This window comes from Alligator mississippiensis, chromosome 8 (assembly GCF_030867095.1).
Source record: "Alligator mississippiensis isolate rAllMis1 chromosome 8, rAllMis1, whole genome shotgun sequence".
Lineage (NCBI taxonomy): Eukaryota > Metazoa > Chordata > Crocodylia > Alligatoridae > Alligator > Alligator mississippiensis.
The window spans coordinates 21,179,359-21,203,724 of NC_081831.1; the positions used below are offsets into that span (position 1 = coordinate 21,179,359).

The window sequence follows — 24,366 nt, forward strand, 5'->3', positions numbered from 1 at the left end:
TCAGCCTACTCCACCCGACCCAGGCAGCGTTCCCTCTAAGGTGTGCGGCCGCACAGGTGCGCCTGGCAGCACGGCATGTGCGTGCCTACACGTCCACTCACGCCACACAGCTTAAAGGGAACACTGCACCCAGGGCAACATGCCATGTGTGCACAGGCGTTTCCTGGGGACAGGCAGAAGCGGCACATGTGGGGATGGGCCCTTGGTGTTTAGAAACCAAAATACTGTATTTACTCGACTAGAAGATGAGGCTGATTATAAGACAATGCCCCAAAAATTAGATTCTGTATATGGAAAATCTATACATTTGTTATAATTTTCCAGGTATAGAATCTAATTATTGGAGGTTTGCTTTGAATTTGTCTCCCTCCACCTGTTACAGCAGAGAAAATAAATCTGGGGGGGATCAGGTAGACCCTTTTCCCTCGAGCAGCACCTTGCTCCTCTCCTTACTGTCAGACCTGACCTTCCTGAGCATATGGAAGTGAGGAGCAAATTTGAAAGCAATAACCTTGAAATTAAACATGGCTGTAGCAATATGCATATAGTGCCTATACACCCAGTTCATCCAGAATTGAGGCATTTTACCTTGGGTTTTTTTTAAACTGCTGCAGGTTTTAGCACAGGTGTTTCATAAACATACCTTTGAGCAGAATTTTGGCACTTATGTATGTGTAGTACAAACTATGTGATATTAGTCCAAAGCCAAAGGTTTATGATTTACTCCATAGTTTATTGGAGTGGTCTCTACCCGAGTCAACAACATGACAACCACACAGCTCAGCACTGCTCAATATGTGTGCGTACGCCAGATACTAGGGGGGTGTGAAACAGGCCGTATTCAATTTGGATTTGGATTTGGCCTGCATCAGGAACAGTGATTCGATTCATTGATTCGGATCACTGTCCCCAATTCGATTCAGCCAAATCCGAATCTGAAGATTTGATGATGATTCAGAGAATCAGCAATTTGGACATAGGCACAACTTTAAATGTTTTTTCTACATACCTCTAGGTACCAGGCATGGCTCATGAATGCGACTGGCAGGGGGTGTACGTGCCTCCCCCACCCCCCATGGGGCCAGGGCCCCCCCGATAGCTGACACTGATGCTGTTTGTAGGGTTGGTGCCCTCCCTGATAGGGTTGGCAGCTTCTGCAGGTGCCTCCCCCCAGATTCAGGAGGCACCAGCCACTCATGACTTCCAGTCCGCTTCTGGGTCCACTGCAGAGGACAACAGGGCCCGCCCCCCGCATGTCCTCCCGGCCCGGTGATTGGCCACAGGGAGGCACCAGTCGCTGAGCCAGGGAGGTACAGCCCCCTCCCCCCCCCCCCCCCGCGTGCTCTCCGGCAGACTGGGAAGTGGACCAGAAGTGCTCTTGTGGGACGTTCCATCCACCCCAGCATCGCAGCATTCACAAGCTGCCTGCTACCTTGAGGTATGTAGAAAAAAAATGTAAAGCTGTGTCTATGTCTGAATTACTGAATCTTTCCAAATCTCTCTGAGTCAATCCAGAGGGTTCCGATTCAATTCGGAGAGATTAAAGGGTCTCCTGATTCGATTCGGAGATTCAGCCACTGAATTGGATCGAATCTCTGCCAAATTGAATTGGAGACCGACACTTTGCACAGCCCTACCAGATACCTCCCTCACCCACACCCCCGCCAAAGGAACCATGTGTTAATTAACTCCTACTCATGACTGGAAGCAGGTGTTATTGTCACAAGTCCAGGGATGCTTCAAAAATTCATATACAGATAAGGCATAGGGCAACCTCATTCCAGCTTTACCCCATGGAGGACAGGGCCACATTAATCATATATGCCAGGCTGAGGGGGGAGATAACATAGGGATTCTGAGTGAACTGTTTGGGGCCCTGTTTCATATTGTTGGCCAAGCATTTAACGCTAGTGAAGAAACAGTAATGATTGGAAATGGGAAAGACACGGGCAGTTTAACTGTGGGACTGAGAGGAAGTCAAAATATATGCAATGTTGTGGCTCACCATGACTTGAAAAAGAGTTGGGGTTGAGGCAGACTGCGCTTAATGGGTACTGCCCTTCTGATCTATACTTGTTAGACACTGCACTGACCTATCCTTGTAGTACCAGTGACAGTAATGTGAACTAGGGGTTGAAAGCTAGCAACTGGAGCTGCAATGAAAGGGATATTGTAAATGTACCAGGGAAAAGAATATGGACAGATGCACAGGACTCTGTGTGTGATTATTGTAACAGGCATGTGGGTGCACAGATATGAGGTTTTGTTACAAGTTAATGTTTTGAAAATGGGTTAAGGATTTTGAAGAATGGGATGCTAGACATTATATCTATCTATCTGTCTATCTGTCTATCTATCTATCTATCTATCTATCTATTGACATACATTTTTTACAAAAAAATGGTTTGCATGTTTGTCCATTCATTTTATGATCATGTTTAGTGTTGGCTGTATTTAATCAAGTTCATAGTTGGTTTCTCTTGTTAAGAGTTGCTGCATTTAGCAGCTGTTTAACCATGGGCAATGTATTTAGTGAGATTTCCTTGTATGAGGCTATAAAATGAGGGGGCTTTTTTCCCCATGCAAATTGGGGGAAAATCCCTTGTCTTGTATTTGAGAAAATATGGTAGATATACTCCACAGTCTTTCTGAGTATTGAGGTTAGACTGACTGGTCTTTCATTCCAATATATAATGCACATTGGGTTGTGACACTGTCTAATCAGAGCTCTATCTAGGAACCTCGTTTGCAGAGAGGGAACTGTGACAGACCTGTATTCAGAGGTGATTCTTAGGGGAGTTTAATCTGGTGTAAATCACCCAGCAAGGGGTTGAATGAGTGCATACATTCTGCCAATGCAGACTTACATCCATTGTCTCTAAAAATGGTTCCCATACTTCATTAATGTGTTTCAGTTAATGTGCTTTAGTTAATGCACATTAATTCTAATACTGCCATTGTGAAGAACTAGGAAAATGCACATTAACCTGGCTTAACACGCATTAACGAAAGTGCATGCTTTTAAAGTGATGCTTAATGTACATTAGCCTATTTTAATGCACATTAAGTAAAAAACGGGCTTTTATATGTCATGACCCAAAGGGTATGATTGTGTGTGTGCTTTGGCACTGCAGAATTATTTCCTGCCACGAGGAGCTTTCTTTGCACGGTGCAATTCTCAGTTGCATAGAGACAACCCTGGTGCAAAGGAGTTCCCGCCACCTGTATGTAAATTTGTTTCCCATTATTGGCTGTTTCTAAATTATTCCCACGTGGTGGCTAGCGATTGGCTTGCTAGCCGTATAAGAGGCTAGAGCGGTTTCCGCCCAAGTTGGAGGAGGAGAAAGAGGACTTCACATCTCATGAAGAACTCTAAGCGTGCTGTGGAGCTTAACAAACCCAGCGTGTGCCTTAAGAAGGATACAGGGGCCTGATCAACCTCTAGCCTCTCCCCATCGCCGCCTGATCCCTCGACGTACCCTTCCCTGAGCGCTTTCGTGGAGAGTCACCTTTCGGACTCTCATCATGGTATCCAGAGCTCTTCTCGGGTTATTTCGTCCGGTTGATTCGACGGGCTCGCGGTTCTAGAGCTCTCAGCCGGCCTTGGACCAGAGTTCGCGGTTAGAACTCTTGTCCGCTCTTCTTTTCTATCTGTAACTGCAACGCAAGCAAGTTTTCCTGCCTGCACCGTGACCATCTATGGCGTAAGTAAAATAATCTTTAATCAACCTCTACGCGTCTGTGCCTAATTCTAGTCCGCCGTGCCGAATTCCCCGACCCACGTGCCAGGGCTGCTGGCCACAGCCTGCTGCGCGCCCCCGAAAGCCTCGGACCACTCCCGGCCCGCACATTATATACATACTTTTCTGTCCCATGACATGCCAACGAACCTGCTGCTTCCACACGTGAGCTGAGGCAAACTGTGCAGTTGTGTAAACGCTGAAATGCGCATCAGCATGCGGAAAATGGCAGCGGCACGCTTTTGAACGAAAGCACCTCTGATGGGTTTTAGTTCAAAGTGTGCCACTGCCGTTTTCTCCGCACTGAAATGCATTTCACTGCTTATACAACGGCAAGCATCACAGCACCAGGTGCTTTTCAAACCGCCCCGCACTGGGGCGCTTGTATGTGCAAAAATGCCCCGCATGTATAGGTGAGGCTTTAATGTGTATTAAAATGGGCTAACGCGCATTAAAGTGCACGTGTAGACTTGCCCAAGGACGTGACAATCCAAAAGCTAGCTCATGAATGTCCTGCTTGACATCCTCTGGGTTTAATTCCCTTCTGTGCTATTGACACCCCTCAGGGGGTTGGGAAGGAGGAGCCCTCCCCTGAGTCGCACGCTTCGGCTTTCAGCAGGCGCGGACCGGAGCTGCGTGCCTCGTTCCTGCCAAGGGCAGGGGGCTGGAGCCCGAGCCAGCCCTTCCCCCGGTGTCCGCCAGAGGACGCGTCTCCGCCCATCCAGCCGCCAGCTCCGCCGGGTCGGCGCAGCCCTGCCGAGCCGTCGGGACGCGCGGGCGCCGGGGGCCGCTGCGCTCCGCGCCGGGCTCGCTCCCTCCACGCGCGCGGCGCTTCCCTCTGCCGCGGGCTCCCCAGCAGTGCCGCTGCCGGCCCGGGGGGCTCCGCTGCGCAAAGCCCAGCACGCCCCCGGCAAGGATTTGGAAGCAGGGATGGAGAAGGAGCGCGGGACGCCGACCCAGTACGGAGCGCTGGAGTCGACCAGGTGGACAGCCGCGGAGCCGGCCGCAGGTGAGCGCGGGCGGGCGGGGGGCGCCGCAGCCCCTTCCCGCGCGGCGCGCGGAGCTCCCTCCTCCTCCTCCACCTCCATTCATAAAAGCGGCTCCAGCGCCCGGGCGGCCACGAGCAGCTGGGGAGAGGAGAGGAGAGGGCGCGGGCGCGGGCGGCTCCTCCCCGCGGTCCCGGCGCTCGGGGTCCGGCCTGGGCAGGCGGAGGCCGCCCTCCCCGGACTCAGCACCTGGAAAGGCTGGGCTGGGGGCAGGGGTCAGCCCACCCTCCGGCCGGGTGGGGACAGGGGGGTTCAAGCACGTGTCAAACCCCTCCAGTCACCTCCTGGTGCCAGAGCACGGCCTTGGTGGTCAACTCCGAGGCAGCTGATAGAGAGACCCGATTTCAGTCGGTGACAGCTGCAGGGCAGATGCAGAGAGGAGGAAACCTGCCAGAGCTGGAAGCAAAGCATCTTCTGTGAAAGGGATCCAGCTGTGGGACCCCTGGGAGGAGATGGGGGGGGGGGCCGACAAGCTGCAGGAGGTGACCCAAAGTCATCCTCTCCGGCAGGACAGCGCTGGCAATGCTGCCCCTGCCCTCCAACGCCCCCCCCCCCCCCCAAAATGTGTTCCAACACTGTCTGCTTATTAGACTTATATGCCAGTCTTTCCAACAAAGGCTCAGGGTAGCTTGCAAATAAACAAGAAAATATATTATGGAACAAAATGTGAACAAAAATAACTTAGAGTGTTAAAATAGAATATAATACACCCACTCCCAAAGCAACACTGCCTCTTAAACCCACGCTGACCCCTTTTATACCAGTGGCTCTTTCTAGACTGAAGACACCCCTCCGAAAATGCCAGCTCTTAACTTTCACTTGTTCTTTGAGCACAGAAAAATAATAGCACAATTCTGTTGCAAAGAGCTCAGAAGGACCACAGCAGGTCAGAGTGTATTTGATACTGTGGATTGCTTTTTTTGAAATCTCTGCGTTTATCTTGTGAATCGTGTCTCATTTAACAGTGCAGCATCTCACAGCACCCTTTAAAAAATCTTACAGCACCCCAGGTTGCCATGGCGTTTTCTGTGAAAAGCAGCCCCTTCCTGCCTCCATGTGCTAGATAGGTCCCTCCAACACCCTTGGCCAACGGGAGTTTCAGGATCAGGCTGCTTATGATTTTATTTATATTCTTTTTAGTACACCTCCCTGCCTGCATACACCCCTCAAGAAATTGTTAAACTTAACATTTTTATATGGTAAGGTTGTTGTAAGAGAACAGGATCCCACACATGGTAGCCATATACATATATAGTTGTGGGATGTTAAAGCAGTCTTAATCATTTACTTAATCATACAGTCTATGTTTGCCCTGGGGAAAGCATTTATGACTCTTTCATATGATGCTGTGGTTCTGAGAGACAGGACCCCAGGCATGGTAACTGCATTAGTACATATTTTTAGGATAATAAAGTATTGTTAGGCATAGAACTTAGTATGCGGTCTAAATATGCCTGGTCTAGCTGGTCTTCACTATAGTCTATCATATACAGGAGGATCTCATTCAGTACATCACTCTCACTTTTGGCAGGTGGTCTCATCAAGCTCTCTTCATACCGACAACGGCCAGTGATGTGTTTGATATAAATGTCCTACAACTATCTGATGCTGTCTGATCCTATGAGATACCTCATGAGCTTGGAGTAGTGCCTTAGCATTCTGTAGGCTCTTAGGACAGTCTTGTTGCTTGGGTCCCATTACACTGCAGGCTAACCACATGTCCACATACATGTGTACACACAAGCTGATGCCATGACAGTAGCCTAGCTTATGCCATTCTAGTGGGTCTCTGAGCAATGTTTTTAGCATTGCTGATGGTGTTTTTATATTTGCCAGTGCAGTGCCAGAAAAGCCTGAGGGTGACATCCTTTTCTTTCTTCCCAAATAGTTCCAAGAGGAAATTTGGCAGTAACACTTGCAGCTGGGGCTCTAAATTATAGCTAAATCAGTCCATGATCTGAGCTTTGACTTAGCGTGTGCATACTAGAATGTTATTGGCACCTGGCAAGTCTCAGCAGCTAAAAGGATCTAGCTCACATAGAGAAGTTTAGTCCTTGGGAACTGTCAATCACTCAGGCATCTTTCACTGTGACATAACTGACTAGAACAGAGGTGGGCAATTATTTGGCCCCATAGGCCCCATAGGCAGTTTCAGGGAGCTGCTGTGGGCTGGTCAGCACCAACCCCCTGCCTCTCCCTACCACAACAGTGCACCAAACCCGGGGCCCACAGGTCCTGCGGCTCCTCCCTGCCTCTGTTGCCACCACCAGAACCCAGTAGCAGCTGAGCACCTGCCCCTCCCCATGCCTGCTCTGGACTCACCCTGGCTGGAGGAGACCAGCTCCAGACCAGCTGGGATCTAAGTGCACAGCCCCGTTCCTGGTTCCAGCCTGCCCCATGCCTACTCTGGACCAGTCCCAGCTGAAGCAAACCATCTTGGGACCAGCCCGGGGCCCACGCACACAGCCCCAACCTCAGCTGCACCTGCTCTGGACTGGCCCACCTATGATGAGTGGCAGTGGCTGGGCAGAACCTGCTACTGGGTATGGGGGAAAAGTGGCTGCACCCTGCATCCTTTTGCTTCTGGCTGCAGCTGCCCAGAGCCTGCATCCAGGCTGCCCTGAAGCTACTCTCTGCTGCCACTGCTGCCCCACTGGGCAGCCCAGAGGTGGTGCTAGTGACAGCTGCAGAGAGGAGCCGCAGGGCAGCCCAGCAGGGTAGTGGTGGCAGTGAAGAGGAGCTGCAAGGCAGCCTGCGTGCAGACTCAAGGCACCTGCAGCAAGAAGGGCCTGGCAGCAGCAAGGAGGGAGTGGCTGGTCCCGCCCCCCCCCCCCCCCAACCCAGCAGCAGCTTTCATCTGGGTGCTTATCATGGGCAGGGTGGGCTGGGACCAGGGCTGTGCACACAGGTCCTGGCTGGTCTAAAGCTAGTTCAGGCAGGCCAGGGTTGGGGTTGTGCACACAGGGACTTGCCAGTCTTCATGGGACCAGGGCTGGCATTGGCAACTGGAAGGAGATGCCCCAGCCCCGCTGTGTGCCTGGGGGTAGTGGGATGTGTGCCATGGACTGGATGGCACCTGGGTCAGGTGGGACCAAGGGACCCACTGTGGGGTGGTCAAAGTCCTTCTGCAGGCTGGATCTGGCCCATGGGCCATATTTTGCCCACCTCTGCACTAGAACCACAGACCTGCTTTGGTTGCTGTTTTGAGTTATGCAGGGCTTACTGCTGGCTGTCTAAATGTTTTCAAAGTCATACAAAGTGAAACGCTTTAGCTATCATATTCCTTATTGGTGACTCTTTCCCCGGGCGGTGCGTGATGATTATTGCATCTCTGGGTTTAAATCAAAGCTCTCTTCTCTTATTTGCAGGGTTCAAATTGTTCCTGTCAGGACGTCAGGTTATTCCAGTAATACTTTATTGATCTAGTTGTCTCACTTGGTTACCATGTGCCAAAAGTTTTGGTATGCCTGGCTGCTTAAACAATCTCTGCTGTCATGGTATAATCACATATCCACTAATAGGACCATTTCTTTTCCTATCATAAGTGGATCAGAGGACCTGCTGATTGGTTTACACCTATCATCTGGTATCAAGAAAGGTACAGGGAAAGCATGGTGGGAAGTCATGGAACAACCCAGCAACAGGGAAACCTTCTACCTCCCTCCCATCAGTTCCAGGACAGTTTATCTTTTCTAAGGTGTTACCAAAAACCCAGTACTGTTCTTTCAAGAGACAAAGCTACAGCCAGTCTATGATTAGGACCTCTTTTGCAGGTTTAGACACAAAATTAAGGGACAGTTATAAATTCCTTAGTGGTTACCCTTTTTGTACATCAAATCAAGATGGTAGAATTACATCTCACAATGCTCCTCCATTGCTTTTTAGCAGGTAAGGTGTTACTACCACACAAATCAAATAAAGAGGGAAGAGACCATTCTATAACACAGCCTTTTATTGATTTTACACCCCAAAGCACAAAAATAAGCACTCATTTCTATGCCTATCTAACTACCTGCAACAGCACAATACAGATTCTCAGCAGGGCCGTGCAAAGCTTCAGGTGGTGGTTTGATTCGGAGGAGATTAGGCCCAATTTGGTGGACAAATCTCCGAATCCAAATCGAATCTGGAGACCAAGTTAAAGGTCCAAATCGATTCAAAGCTCTCTGAATCTTCGGAAAAGATTTGGAGAGCTTTGATGATTTGGACAGTCCTCGGTGGCTGCAGTGGGGATCTGCAGCCAGACTCTGAGCTGGTAAGTACTAGGGGCAGGGAAGGGGGGACTGGGGGGAGGGGACTGGGACCCCTGCCAGCCCCACCCCCATGGCTGCCCTGCCTGCCCCAGCTCCTGGTGCTTCAAAGAAAAGTCCCAGTGCTCACCAGGTGCTGCCAGGCAGAGGGGTGATCCCTGCTGTCCCCCACTGCCCTACACTGTGTGGGGGGCTCTGCCACAAGCCCGCTGACCACCCCTCACTCCCCCAGCCCCCCCATGGGTGCCCCACCCAGGCCAGGTCTGGCCCTTTAAGAAAAAAACACCCAGAATAGAATGCCCTGGGACTCTCCGCTCCTGCAGCAGCTTTGGGGGGGCTTGTGCAGAGCCCCCCACGTGGCACAGAGCAGCAGGGGGCAGAAGGGAGTGGTGAGTCCCGGGGCTTTTCTCATTTGCTTTTTTTTCTAAAAGGTTCTGGAGCTGGCCCAGGCGGGGTGCTGGGGGAGTAGGGAGGGGGGGTTGGGGGACTCATGCAGAGCCCCCCACATAGCATGGGACAGTGAGGGGCAGTAGGGATTGCCCTCCCCCACGAGCAGCACACGGTGAGTCAGGGCTTTTTTTTCCCAAAGAGCTGGAAGCTGGGGAGGACGGGGCAGCCATTGCTGAGCTGGGAGAGATGGGCCTGGCTGATTTGGAGATTTGGCAGCAGCAGAATCTCCAAATCAGATTCAGCGGAACCAATTTGGGACAGTGATTCGAACCACCACATGGAATCACTGTCCCGCGAATTGGCCGAATCCGAAGCGAATACTAGCCACTTTACACAGGCCTAATTCTCACCTATACTGGCTGGGGGAGAACCAGGAGGAAGGAGAAAGGTGGCATGCAGGCTGGCAGCAGGTTGTCTTGAATTTGCTGAGGTCTTCCCCAAGTCATTCCCCCCGCACTTTTACACCCAATCTTTATATGTGGGTTAGTTAAATATTCTGACTGGCTTATTCAAATTTCTTTGTTTCACTGACCTGAGACTGAACCAGCTTTTCTGTAGACTTGAAAGATGCCAATTAACTAGGGTCTGTGTCCGTGTGAAAATTACAATTCCGGGAGAGAGGATTAAGAACATAAATAAGCATTGCCGTTTGTTGGATTAGACCATAGATCCATCTTGCTGACTAGGGCTGTGCAAAACAGCACCATTCCACTTCGACAGCTGTTTCAACGGAAGAGTGTTTTGTTTTGAGTTTTGTTTCATTTCGAAAGCACTGTTTCGTTTTGTTTCATCAAAACTGTTTTGCTGTTTCTGTCATCCAGCAGGCAGATCGGGGCTCCTGCACCCCAGGAGGAGTCGGCAGATTCCCGCAGCCCTCCTGTGGGTTTGGGGAGGCCCCAATCGGCCTGCCAGATCATAGGAGGCTGCTCCTGCTGCCTGGGACGGTGCTGGGTGCAGCCTGCACCTAGCACCAGGAAGATCGGTGCTGCTGCTGGCCCCAGCTGGCAGCATCCTCCTCCTGTCATCTAGACCTGCCACAGCTCCGATCCCAGGAGGGTCCCTGCATGAGCTGATTTGCCCTGGACCCCACACCCTCCTTGGGCCAGCTCCGGTATGGGGCCTGGGGCATATCAGTTCGTGCAGGGACCTACCATTGCCCTGATCCCTTTTCCCCCAATTCATTATTTTAAGAACTGTTACAGTCTTCCTCCTTATCTAATTTCTAGTTGAGATGAATAATACCAATCTTTTTCTATATGGATTCTACATAGCAAGGGCAGTGCCAGCAGTGCACCTGAACCAGGAGTCCTGGCACCGGGAGCATCAAATCGAACAGAAGTAATGTTACCTGTTAGTGCATAGGGAGGAGCTCTGCACATGACCTGTACTGAACATCGAAATGCCTGGCTATGGCTCTGTATATGGTTGTTCCCAGACCTGTATGAATTTTGTCCTCTTGTCTCCCAACTTCCTCTGCTTTTGCTATGTCCTTTTGGTGGTAGGGTGACAAGAGCTGTCCACAATGCTTCAGATGAGGGCAAACCTCTGATTAATATAATAGCACTGTATTATTTTCCATCCTATTCCTAGTGAGCCAAACTCTTTGCTTTTTTGGCTGTTGCTGCACATTAAGGGGAAGTCATCCTTTAACAGCTTGCAATAAGGCTCTGATCTTTTGCCTGAGTTATTAAAGCTCACCTTAACTTCAGCAAAGTGTATATCTGTAATTCTGTAACGATTCCCTCTCCTCTCATATGACTATCTGATTCTTCCAGTGTCTCAGGCTCACTTTACAGATTATTTAATTTTCTAACTCCAATCTTTTAAACATTCATACATATTCACTAGCTTCCCCCATTGAAACAGAATGAAATTACATTAGCAGCCTCCTGTACAATGACATGGGCCTGTGTATTCTCATTCAGGTCTAAACTGCCCAGTCCCTAGGCAGGTCCCCTGCACATTATTCAAGTGACCTATTCAGACTTCAGTATAACAGCTACTCTGTTTTGCTGGGCCGTTATTTTCTCTGAATCAGTTATTGTCCAAAAAAAAACAGCAACAACTCAGAGCAGACTTATGATCCCATGGACCATATCTAACACTCACAAAAGCCAGAAGGGACAGCATGAGGAGTGATTGGAATAATTTTTAAAGTAAAGACTTTCCCAGAGATACCAGTAAGGTGCTGTTGAGACTGGAGCTCTACGATCAAAATTTCTGTTCCTCTGTGTCACCAGCTGTGAATAGCCCCTTTGTATTTTCTCTGTGTAATAAATGCTAAGGAAGCAGAGATGGATAATGCACCTTATAAGCACAAAATGTGACCAACTGAAAACCTCATGAACCCACCAGCTCTGGCTGTCACTATGTAGAACAAGGGTGCGAAAGACACAGCCAGCAAACTGGATCCGGCCCACCCTGTCATCTGACCCTTGGTGTTGCCTGCAGAGCTCAGAGTTGACACACGGGCAGCATATGGAGCATGCCAGATGGCTCTGCACACCTCATGCAGTGCCTGCTCCAGCCATTCTGGGACCGTATCACACACGGCACCCACTCCAGCCACTTTGGGACCACTTTGTACATGGTGCCCATTCCAGCACTCATCAGTCCCATACTGGATCTAGCAGCACATCCCAGAGTAGTGGCTACACACAGCACGGCCCCAGAGCAGTGAAGTGGCTGCTGCATGCAGTGTGGCCCTGGAGTGTTGGAGAGGCTGCCACATGCAGCACAGCTCCAGACCAGCTGCCACATGGCTCTGGAGCACTGGAGCAGAATCGTGGCATGCGCAGTGTCTACTCCAGCTGCTCTAGGACACGCATTAGATCTGCCATGTGGTTCCGATCCATCCCACGGACCAGCCCCCCACCACTCATCCGGCCTGCAGGGCTGGATGTGTTTGACAGCCCTGATATAGAAAAAAAAAAAGAAATCAGTAGCTTCAGATCACTGGGTCAGCCTACATATTGCTTAAAGCAGTTACATTAACTAAAAAGAAAGTAATGCCCAACTCAACCACAACTCCTGTATTTGTCCAAGAGCACTCTGAAATAAGTCGGAAGTGTGGATACGACCCCTGCCATGCTGGCCAGCACTGAATATATTTGGAAAGTAAAGTAAAGCTATGCATTAGGTGCCATCAGTAGGTTCAGTGAAACAGAAGTTATCTTGGCTTCTAATGAGCATATTCAATATATTGCATACCTTACAACAACCACCAGAAAAATGGCGCACAGCTGCGGACTTCATTTTTTCACACATACAGCATCCCTTAGCCTAGCAAAACAAGGTACTGCCTAGAGGTGACATTCAAACAACCTTAAATTCTGCACTCCTAACCAGAGGCTAAATGGGACTGAAAAAAAGAATACCTGTCTGAGACTTCTATCTTCCCACAGGTGATCAGAGCAAAGAGGCTTTTTTTCCAGGAATTTCTGCCTTCCTGGCTTGTACACCAGGGATAAGATTTTCAAAAGCAGCCATTTTCAAAAGTAATTTTGGGCTGGAGCCTCAAAGGTAATTGGTTCCTAAATCCCATTGAAATCCTAAAAGAATCTGATCCTGAGGAGTTTAAATCTTAGTTAGGTGTATCTACACAAGATGCTACTTCACAATGGTTATTTGCACATTTATTTGGTACTTGTACAAGCAAGTACCAAACAAATGCGCAGTAACTGGAGTTACTGTGTAGTAGCACTGGTGAACGCATTACATGACACTACTGTGCAGTAGCCTAATGTTACTCAGCAGTAGGGTCTTGGCATGGTTTTTGCCACGTGACACTACTACGCAGTAGTATCAGGCTACTGCGAAGTCAGCATCTTGTGTAGATGCATCCAGTGATTTTCATATGTGCACCTTTCTCCTGAAATAAATATTACCATTTAAAAAAAAAGACAAAAAATGATTGACCTGGAGAACAGAAATAAAAGCAGAGAAAGTGGGGTCAGAATTCCCTGGTGACCTCTTGAATATTATATTGCAAGAGAGAAAATTAGCCTTTTAAAAAAGGAATGATGAGTTAGGGAAAAGTCCTTTGGATGCTGGCAACAGGAAGGCATGCTTCTCTTTTGCAGAAACTAGACAAATACTTCTGAAGTGTATTCAGGATTTTTTAAGCTGTTTGACTCCCTGTCTCTAATATTGTCTTGGAACTTGTATGCAATTAGCTTGATTGTTTCACATTTTTCCTCTTCCATCTCACTGGGTGATCAGTGGCAGTAACACCAGGATTCCTCAAAAAGCTCTCAGAATTCAGTTGGGTACGAGGATCATTAGTTTCCTTGGTGTGGACCAGGTACTGACGGTTGGCGCGATGTGAACGTTGATCCATTGCCAACCTTCCATCTCACTAGTTTGTTGTAGTTTTGCTTGTGAATGACTAGATTAGCGTAGGGCACAGAAGGACTTTGGTGCAGGGCAGATGGGATGTGCAGGCTTGATGTCATACAGTATCAATGCTCTGTGGGTCCTAGAATGGGCACGAAGAGGAATGCGACAGGTCAGGAGAGTAGAGCTGAGAAACCAAAGGAGTGGCTGGGACTACAACAATGGAGGTTGGTAAAGGTCAAGACCAAGATTTATTAGCAGACTTGTGTCAGGACCATGGGCTAGGATATGAAGGGATTATTGTAGGGCACATCTGAGGCAGACTAAAGCACTGTGTTGGGAAGTTTCATTTATAGATCTAACCAGAGGTGCTCTTCCTTTCCCTTTCAGAGTTTCCTGTTTCACATGCAAACACCACTGTATACACTGCAGAGCAAAAAGTAACGAGTCATTGAAGGGTTAAGCCAGTGCCTCCCAGTGTGCTAGCTTTCTTTTTTCCCATGTTAGAGCTGGGCTAACAGGAGAAAACCTTTAGCATGAGTGTAGAGCAGGGCATGAATGTATAGCTCTGGAGCCCTAGCAGGACATCTTGACTATTCTGTCTTCCTGCTGTGGACTGTGATTGTGAGTGAAGGAAGAGATGTCCCAAAGAAAAGCTATTAAAATGTGGTCTGTACAACATCTGCCCCAGTGCTGCCATGACTCCCCAGCAGGCATTGCCATTGTCAATAACTTGCTTCTGAGTGCACATATATGTTACCTCCAGGTGTGTCAAAATCCTCTGGAGAGGCTGAGGCATCCGGGTAAAAACAGCTGCTGTACAGTCAGAACAGTGCCAGCATTGAAGCATCTGAGCATGGAGTGGTTGAGCAGTAAAATGTCTCCAGTGGCTTTTCATTTTTCAGCACAGTTGGACTGTGATACCAATGACTGATGGAAGTATCACAGAGCCACTTTCTTGTGGGTACCAGCTTCAATTACAATGGAAGAAAACTAAAGTGTGAGAATGTTTTTTAACATAGCTCTGTGGTGATGCTCTGAATTGTCATTCCGACCTTGATTCATTTTTCTTCAAGGTTGTGCCTGGACTCTTCAGTGTATTCAGAAGACCAGCAAGCACAAGGAAAGGTATATCTGCAATGGAGTAGCTAGGACTGGGGCTTCTTCTTAAATGCTCCCAAAATGTGGGTCACATCTTCACTGAGAAATTATCTTATGAGCTAGAGGATTCTCGTGTGACCTGGGCTTGCCTGTTTGCAGGGGACTATTGTTTTCTGCTGCTCTATACTCTGGCAGCACCTCAAAGCAACAGTTTTCCTATTTAGACCTTTTTTCATCTGTGATGCTTGTTGATTGTATTTTTGCTTTTGAAGTCCCTCTTTGTGCATTGCCCAACCCATGTGAGTTGTCATTTTGAACTGTGAGCCGATTGATATATTTTCTCACAGAAAAGTGACTGCTGGGAGGGGCTCACAGGCACACAGATGAGAAGAAGGAGTTTGCAATATATACCCTGAGGGTGCTGTGCTCAGGGATGCTCATTGACTTCCTTGGTCATAATGGTTTACATTCTAGAAGACTAGGAAAACTACAGGAGTTTGTGGAAATCACCCGGCATGTCTGAACCGAGAGAGCGTTATATAAAATGAGAGAATGAGAATTACACCCAGTCAGGTTTTGAAAGATAGGTAGTTAAGTTACGTTGTCATGCAGTCCAGCCAGCCTGGGTGTCTATAAGCAGTTGATTGAATAAAGACATGTTGGAAGCTCAAATGTGAGGTCTGCATGTGCAGTGCACACATTCAGCAGGCAGATTTCAGGTGCATGTCTGGAACCGTGGGCCATGGTGATTTTCAGTGTGGGTCGAGTTATCAGCAATGCTGAAGATTCATGATCTGGGTAGATAACAATGATAGTTCAAGGTGCTTGTGACCTCTCAGAATCAGGCCCCCATACCAGTTTTCTACTGTTTCTGGTTTTCCAGTCTTGCCATTTTCTCTGTTGTTCCTTTCACTCCTTAGCAAAATATTAACCAAGTGATTCATTTCCTGGGAAGAAAACACAGATGGACCCAAGGGCTGAACCAAGCAGCAGGAGTGGAAGGGCTTTATAATTGTTTTGTGAAGCTGCTTAAAAGCTGAAATTACTTCTCTTTTTTTTAAACAGCATAGCAATGACTGGACACTACTGTAAACAGAAATAACAACTTACAAGTCTGGGAGAGTTTATGCAAATGAAATTATGTACCAGGAATGATGGAGTGGCTCAGCAGCTTAACTAGGGCAGGGTGCCCAGGGGACCCACCCTGGGCACTGACCGGGGGGTGGGAGGGAGCACAAAAAAAGCCTGCTGCCACTGCAGCCATACAAATCACACCAGTGGCACCACAGCAGCCAGAATTTGCTGTTGTCACAGCTGTCCTGTGCACCCAGATGCATTGTTATGCCTTAGGAATGGTTATTTTAATGACTGGACTACAATGCTGAGCACACCTTTGGTGAAGCAGATGTTTGCAGAACCCTAATCACACCCAATCTGAGTTTTTTCCTGTAATGAAAGACATATACATATAGACCTGAAAGGCACTTGGATTGTTCAGTCTGGCCCAAACTATCCCAGGCAACCATGCCTTATAATCTGCTTCCTCCAATCAGTCTACCCCTTGAGTACTTACTAGCCATTGCACCTGTGTCTTTACCTAATGAAATCTGCATTAAGCTCAAGTCTCAGCTTATAGGAGCAGCTGTAAAATAACCAGCCTCATCATCTTATTCTGGCCACAGAAGCGAGATTTAAATAAATGCAGATTTTTATGGAAGCTTCAAGGCTGCGTTTAAAAAAATATCAATGAGTGACAGTATATGCATTCTAGCCATTTGTGCTATTGTTTTCATTACGTGGCCAATTATTGGGCACTGTAGTAAAGCATGCTTGGTGAAAGCACAGCCAGTTAATGGTAGGCTGAGCTAAAATGTTGCAATGCTAGTTCTTACATTTCGACAGCACATTCCTTGTGGAAGAACAAGACATCAAAGCACTTTGCAGGCTGGGTGCATGTACACTGCAGTGCAAAAAAAATCTGTCCATGCGCATGGCTCCTGGGTGCCTGAACACCAGAGGCATGGAACCTCCCAGCAGCCAGCCCCTAGCAACCACCGAACAGGGCCCTAGCAACTGCGCTAAAGAAGGATTTCCTTTAAAAATTAACAGCAGGTGTCTTAAAGCTGGGGTGTCAAACACATCAGGCTCTGCAGCAGGATGTGTAATATGGAGCCAGCTGGATGAGTAGCCTAGGGCCAGTCAATGGGCTCAGACCAGCCCTGCATGCTGTATCCAGGACACAGGGTTGGTTTAGTGTGGATGCTACATGCCGTGCATGTGTCAGCCCCACGGGCTGCATGCACGATGCAGCACATGAGGCCTGTCTGGTGTTTGCTGTGTATAGCACGTGGTGCTGGTCTGAGACCTGCAGGCAGCTCCCCAGCCCAGATGATAGTGCTTTGCAGGCCATATCTTTGACACCCCTGGCTTCAAGTGCAGCCAAACATTTCTGATTCCATCCAGTATGCACTGGCCCACGTGCATACTTGACTGCTTGTTACAGCAAGGCCGCACACAACACGCTGAGCCAAGTCTTGCACGTGCACCACACATGGCATCCAGGGCCAGTCTGGTGTGCACTGCTTGGGGTGCCCATGCCAGACCAGATCCAGCACATAGGACCAGATTGCAGGCCCAATCCAGCCTGTGGACCAGCCACATGCTACACCCCTGGCCCATGGACCAGTTTCAAGCTACTCATCTGGTCCAAGTGGCCTGATGGGTTTGCTGCACCCGCATTACAGAATATTCAGTTATTGTCTTCTGAACACCGTATCCTAGTTTCCCTTCAGGAACTTACCCAGATCAGTCCTGCTTAGCTTATAAGTAAGTCCTAGGTCAGAGCCCGAAGTGGATGTGGTAGCAGTTGTGAGCAATACATAATGAATGTGTGTTTGCTGCTTGATAGGTTTTGTTAAAATAAGCATAGGTGATGATTTCTGCCTCCTCTCAGGGAGGAAGTCGTTACTCAGGCACTGTCAGGCACAGCAGTTCTTTCTCCTGCTAGAATGGTTCATCACAGCTCACCAGAGTTATGAATCAGGAGTGAGTGTATTAGTGAAACCTCAGAAGACTGGATACAGGTTCTAGGCACCCACACAAAATGCTTTCTTAATTTACAAATTAGGATTGCCGTTTCCCCAGTAAAAGACAAGGAAACAATACAGCAGTTCTCACAGCCAACACAATACCAGTCTGTAGATGACAACTCATCATGATCAGGAAGGACACTCCACCTTTCCAGAACAGCAACAAAGGTATAGCCCAGATCCTATCCAAGCCAATGGAAGGGTATTCACTATTTTTTGGTGGGTACTGCTGGAGGTTGGGTTGGTGCAGGCACTAAGGTGTGTGCTTGCTAGTCCAGAGGTCATGAGTTCAAGGCTCACAGCAAAGCCTCCTTGTGAGCCCAGATCCCATCCAAATCAAAGGAAGAGTATTCACTATTTTCAGTGGGCATTGGTTGAGGGCTGGAGTGGTGCAAGCCATCAGATTGCAACAAATCTGCAAGTTCTGCTAAATACCTTGTCATGAGAAGGAGGAGAATTAGGGTTTGGTCAGGCTCTGCCTGGCTACTACTTTCATTCCCATCTCATTCTGGGCAGGGAGTCCTAGCATTCAGGCCCATGGCTTTCTGGGCAAGTACCTTAACCACTTAGCTTTTGGGGTTATATGAGAATCCTCTTCTCCTGGGCTTATCTTTCTGGGACTTATGCTTCTGGTAGTTTTAGCTCCACTCCAGCTGGTAGCTTGTTGGTGGTCAGATGTAGCATCGCAATAAGAAATATTGAAGAGTGTTGGAGCAATGATACAGCTTTGCTTACCTCCCATCTTAGCCTCAAAAAGATCTGTGATTGATCCATTACTGAGAACTACCGCTTGCATATCATCACGGAGCAGGCAAAGAATGGTGATGAATTTCAGTGGGCATCCTCAGTCAATGAGCTGCAGTACGCTGATGATGCTCTGCTCACTCAGAAGTAGAACTTCAGGCAATCATCAGTGTCTTTACTGAGGCTCACAAGAAAATGAGACCAATGCCTAATATTCAAAAAACAAAGATCTTCAATCAACAAGCTTTTAATGAGCAATCCTCAGTTCCAGTCATTCAGATTCACAGGGAGACTCTGGAGAACATTGAGTACTTCCATCTCTTGCAGAGGGCTGACATTGATGAAGAAATCCAACATTGCCTCAAATGTGCAAGTGCAGCCTTTGGAGCCTGAGGAAAAGTGTGTTCAAAGATCATGACATCAAATCTGAAACTAAGCTCATGGTTGTGAGCCCCACCCTATTGTACAGAGCTGAGACATGAACAACCTACAGGAGACAACTCAGCTGGAGAAGTACCATCGGTGCTGCCTGCAGAAGATCCTTTGAATCCAGTGGGAAGATGGATGCACCAAGATTAGCATTCTCTTACAAGCAAATACCATGAGCATCAAAACGATGATCATCCAACTTCAACTTTGTTGGGCTGGCCATATCATCTGGATGTCTGATTCCAGACTCCCAAAGCAAGTTTTGTTCTCCCAACTCAGTTGAGGCATACACTCAAGAGGAGGGCAGAGAAAGTGCTTCAAGGAAGTCCTCAAGACCAACTTGAAAAAATAAGCATTGACATCAGCTCATGGGAGACTATTGCCCAGAACCACCCCACATGGAGGCAGAGTCTGCTGCAAAGATCTCAGTACTTTGAAACCTTATGATGACAACAGGAGATGGAAAAGAGTGAGCAGCAGAAACAGCGTGTTGTGTTTTGAATCAAGAATCCAGAGCCACCCACCTCACACAGAAACATGTGCCTGAGTTGCAATAGAACCTGTCAATCCCAGATCAGCCTCGTCAGCTGTCTTTGGACCCACAGATAAGACTTTAATGGAAAACTATGATCCTCAACCGCAAGGGATTGCCAAAGACGACAGACCGTCCAACAAATTAGTTTAAATAAGTGCTGAATTTGAGAAAAACACAGCAGGTGATTTGTGAACAGAGGAGTAGAACTGGTTGAATAGATTACTCATCACATATAACTATTCACTTCCAGTTCCATGGTTTTGGAATAAAAATGCCAAATAGTTGCATACCAGTATAACAGTAACTGTGAAGTGGACACACAAGAATACCAAAACACTTTGCGCTTCTGCAGGAATTCCTGCCACAGGGACTCAGAGTTCTTCACTAATCTTAGCTGATAAAAGATCATCATTATAGGTACAAGGTTGTGAGCATAGTTCATGGAGAAAATTCCACTCACATATTGGTGCATCTTCATTCTTTGTCTCCTCCCAAATGGACAGAGCTTCTTGGGGACTAAGGAAAGCAACATATAAGGGATCTGCTCTCTCAGTGATCAGGAAGCAAAAACTATCCTTGACACGTGACTTATAACCTTTTCTTATTGTCTGTCATGGCTTTCGCTCATGAGCTCCTGCCATTTCTTCCAATGCTTGTACATCATAGGAAAGATGCATTATTGAGCATGTAATAAATCTGTCACTGCACATCATTGATAATGAGCAAAATTGACACATCTCTGATAACTAAACAGAGCTCTGAAGCAGAAGTTTATAGGGACAGGGCCTGGAAGAGACTCTGACATGACACACAAAAATGGATTGGATGTTTCTGCCATGGTGAAAAATGCAGGCTCTGATGCACTGCATAAATCAGTGAGACATCTGTCAAAACAGAGTAGCAGGAAGGAGGCACATCTAGTGGCTGGAGCAGACAAACGGAGTCAAGATGGTGAAGTTCTGATCCTCTCTTAGCCTCTGAATAGCTAAGCAGGGCTCTTCTGTCACTGCAAAACAAAGGCCATAGACCCCACATACCTCAGGGGAGCATTGTGAGACTCAGTAAAGGTTTTGAAATAGCTTCTCAATCTTTGCATGAAAAGTAAAAAGTATTAGGTTAACTACAAGCTCCTTAGGGGAGGGGCTGTTTTCAGATCTGTGTTTGTGCAGTGTGTAGCAGGGTGGGGGCCTGGTCCCCAAGTGGGAGCCCTCGGTGCTAGTGCAATATGAATTCTTCATTTCACTGTCCATTGAGGGATGTCTAAAGGAATTTGGTGCCCTTGTTGTGGCAGGTTTTATTTCCTACCCTCTCACTCGCCTGATTTAGCTTTCTGGGTAATGAAGATAAACCATGGAGATGCTTTAAGGCTTTAAGAAAACTTAAAAGCTAAGGAGCTGCCTCATTTGGGGCTATTCATGACAGGGCAATGGGTTTCTGTTATCATATAGCTAGGGATCTACTTAATTCACAATTTTGCAGAAACTGTGAAATCTGGGATTGTCCATGAGATCAACTTAAAAAAAAAATGCTAGCTCCCCAGTGGGAGCTAGCAATCCTCGCTGCTATGGCCCAGCTTTGCAGCCCACTCAGGGAGGGGAAGGTGCCAGGTAATGAGGCGGTATTAAGGGCAGCTGCCCCCTTGTCCCTCCTCCCCCACCAGGGCCTCTCCACCAGTCAGTGCTGAGGGGCAGGGCTGGCAGAACACATCTGGAAAATGTCCGTGAAATGTGCTCTTTATGCTGCTACCAACCCATGAAAATAGTTTAGTTTCACCACGACTTAAGTAGGTCCCTACGTATAGTTTGCACTGTGTGGGGAAGCAGGGAGGAGAACCTTTGCTCTAGTTTTAGGGCATGAACCACTGGATCCTTTGCCATGCAAGCTAAATGAGCACTGTGTCTGTTAGCATTCAGAGCAGGTTCTGTAGCTTCTCTGTGAATGAGACCCTCCAGAGTCAGAAGACCTGTGCATGTTTACTGAGCCAGTACATCACGAAAGGATATACTGCGTAGCACTGCACCACTCCCTCATCCAACTTCGTAGGTCTTATTAGATTTCCAAAGAGGTGGGGAAAATCCTTGATGAGGCAGATGTGTGCTGTGTGGATCAGCACCTTACCCAAAGGACCCAGTGCAGGGGAAGTGCCCTACTAACAGGGTTGCCAACTGTTCAAAAAAAAAAAAAAGGCTAAAAATGCTTATTCATAAAGTCTCTTACAAAAGTTGAGCTGTCTGTAAAAAAAACCAGGAAACCATGAGCTTGATTGACGATCTGTTCCTGGAATGAGGCTGGATGCAAGTCTTGATGGACAGAGCAAAAGCATTGCCACCTTGTGTCTGAGAATGAGCATAGCTCAGCACCCTGCAGGGAGCTTTCCATTAGCGTTTTGTGACCTATGGGAGTGTCCATAACCTACTCCTACCTGTCCCCCCACCCTCCCTACAACCACATGCTGCCACTAAGTCCTATTGGCCATTGCCTGCCTGTAGCAACAGTTAACTTCAATGGCAAGCAGGTCTGCATGGCCCTAGACCAGGGGTGGGCAAAATGCGGCCCATGGGCCAAATGCGGCCCACCAGGCCATCCTATCCGGCCTGTCGGGCCCCTAAAAAATTTAGAAAATTAATATTTATCTGCCCCTGGCTGCTTGTCATGCGGCCCTTGATGGCTTGTCAAAACTCAGTAAGCGGCCCTCCATCCAAAATAATTGCCCGCCCCTGCCGTAGGCAGTCTGAGGCACTGGACTGGACAGGGAAGTGGGAGGCACAGTTCGTTTGCTAGTGGGTGAGACTGTTAACTGCTTGAGGTCACTTAATGTTTAATGGTTATGGTCTTCCCCAAGGTTATATGTTTATCCTTTTTTTCCTGTTAATCAACCCTGTTTTAGTTGAACGTTGCTTGCGAGTGAGGAAGGCTGTTCACTTTAGAATACCCAGTTAAAATGTATTTTCCTAGGTTTCTGGGTGAAGGCTCAAGCCAGATTGAGACAGCTGGTGTTAAACTGCTAAATTTAAACCTGGCCCCTGATACTTCTGTCCAGGGCATTGCAGAAGGGTTACATTTGCATTACATATAATGTATGTCAATAAAAACGCACACCAGTAAAAAGTTTGGTTATCAGTAAACAGTTTGCAGGTTGGCAAAAAAAAAATTCTTGGGCTGGCAACCCTGCCTGCTATGTGGGGGCATGCCCTGTTGGCAATAGCGTAGCTAAAGTGGGACACCTGAAGCTGGAACCCTGGGCATTGACTTAAGGGAGTGAGGGGACAGAAAAATAGATGCTGCCGCAGCTGCATAGCCATGCCAGCCACACCAGCAGCTGGAAGTCACTGCTGTCCCTATGCATTGCCACTGTTCTGGGCACCCAGGTGCTTTGTTATGCCTCTACTGGTTGGTTACCCCTAGCAAATGTCAGCCATGGGGCAACTGACTCTTCTACTTTATATCTATGCCCCAGCCCAGGCAATAGCAAAACTCTTGAGGGATGGTGACATGTATAGATATGTTTGAACTCATAACTGCCTATATGAAACACTGCAGCTGGGCCATGGAAGGTTGTCTGTCCAGCTTATCCCGGTACTCACAGCACAAGGTTCTCTCTGCACTCACTGTTTCCAGCTTTACAATCCATTTTTGTTTGACACTTGGCAATTTCCATTCCATTCCTCCCACTGCAAAGTTCAACCCAAGAAACCTAGATATAACCTTTATGGGAAGGAAAAAGGGAATCTGGAAGTCAGGATGCCTGGGTTCTTTTCCTGGCTATGCCTCTGACTCCTTGTGTTACCTAGAGTAAGTCATTTTCCCTCTCTGTGCCTCAGTTTCCCTGTCTGGGCAGTGAAAACAATACGTACATCATAGGTGGGTTATGAAGCTTAACTGTTGGTTGCAGAGCACAGTGAGATCCTTGAGCAGAAGGACAAAGGGTTATTGCATGAAATGAGTAACTTCTGTATATCATGCCTACAAACCTTAATTCAAGGAGCTCAACCGAAACCAATAACTGATAACGCCAAATGTCATTGAAATGCCACTTGTTCTATATTTGCTGGTGTGACAAAGCTGAATTAAATGCAAACATTAAACAATAGAATCAGCTGCTCTTTACCCATCTGTCTGCAAAGCACTGCCTGTCTACAAGTAGCTCCAGGTTATTACTGTCCCACATTAACCCTGAACATCACCTGGTCTCAAAATCCCACTGTTTCTTGTTTAGCTTACAGTAACTTGGAGAAAGAACACTGAAATCCTGCTTTTCAGATTCTACCCATGGCTTTGCAGATTATCACTTTAAATTAAACCCTGTGAAGTGACAGCATTTGCTCCATAGTTTAGGTTGAAACTAGGTTTTCATTATAAGTTTGATCCCCTCCATATAAAGTCCTATTGGCCTCCAAATTGGCAGGTTTAGTTCAGGGCCACAGTAAGACCTTTGCACAAAAGTTGGAGTGAATCAGATCAGGGATCCCTGAATTACGGCCTTTGACCACAGCAAAGCATCCAATTCCCAAACTTCTTCAAATCTGTCTCTTCCTGTTCTCTCCCCAACTTTCAGCAAAATGAATGGAAAGCAAGGGAGAAAGAGAAATGTTGTTGTGGCCATGGTGGTCCAGGAAATGCATGAGAAGGAAAGGGTTTTTTTGTGCT

General features: G+C 47.7%; 1 protein-coding gene across 1 annotated transcript in view; it reads left to right on the plus strand.

Annotated features, from left to right (window-relative positions):
- Nucleotides 1-4,496: 4,496 nt before the first annotated feature.
- The window catches only part of LOC102567257 (bMERB domain-containing protein 1), a 94,694-nt gene continuing 74,824 nt past the window's right edge, over nucleotides 4,497-24,366 (plus strand). The window contains exon 1 of the mRNA XM_014595678.3: nucleotides 4,497-4,749. Coding sequence (XP_014451164.1) covers nucleotides 4,671-4,749 — 79 coding nt within the window. The 5' untranslated portion in view covers nucleotides 4,497-4,670. The remainder of the gene's footprint in view (nucleotides 4,750-24,366) is intronic.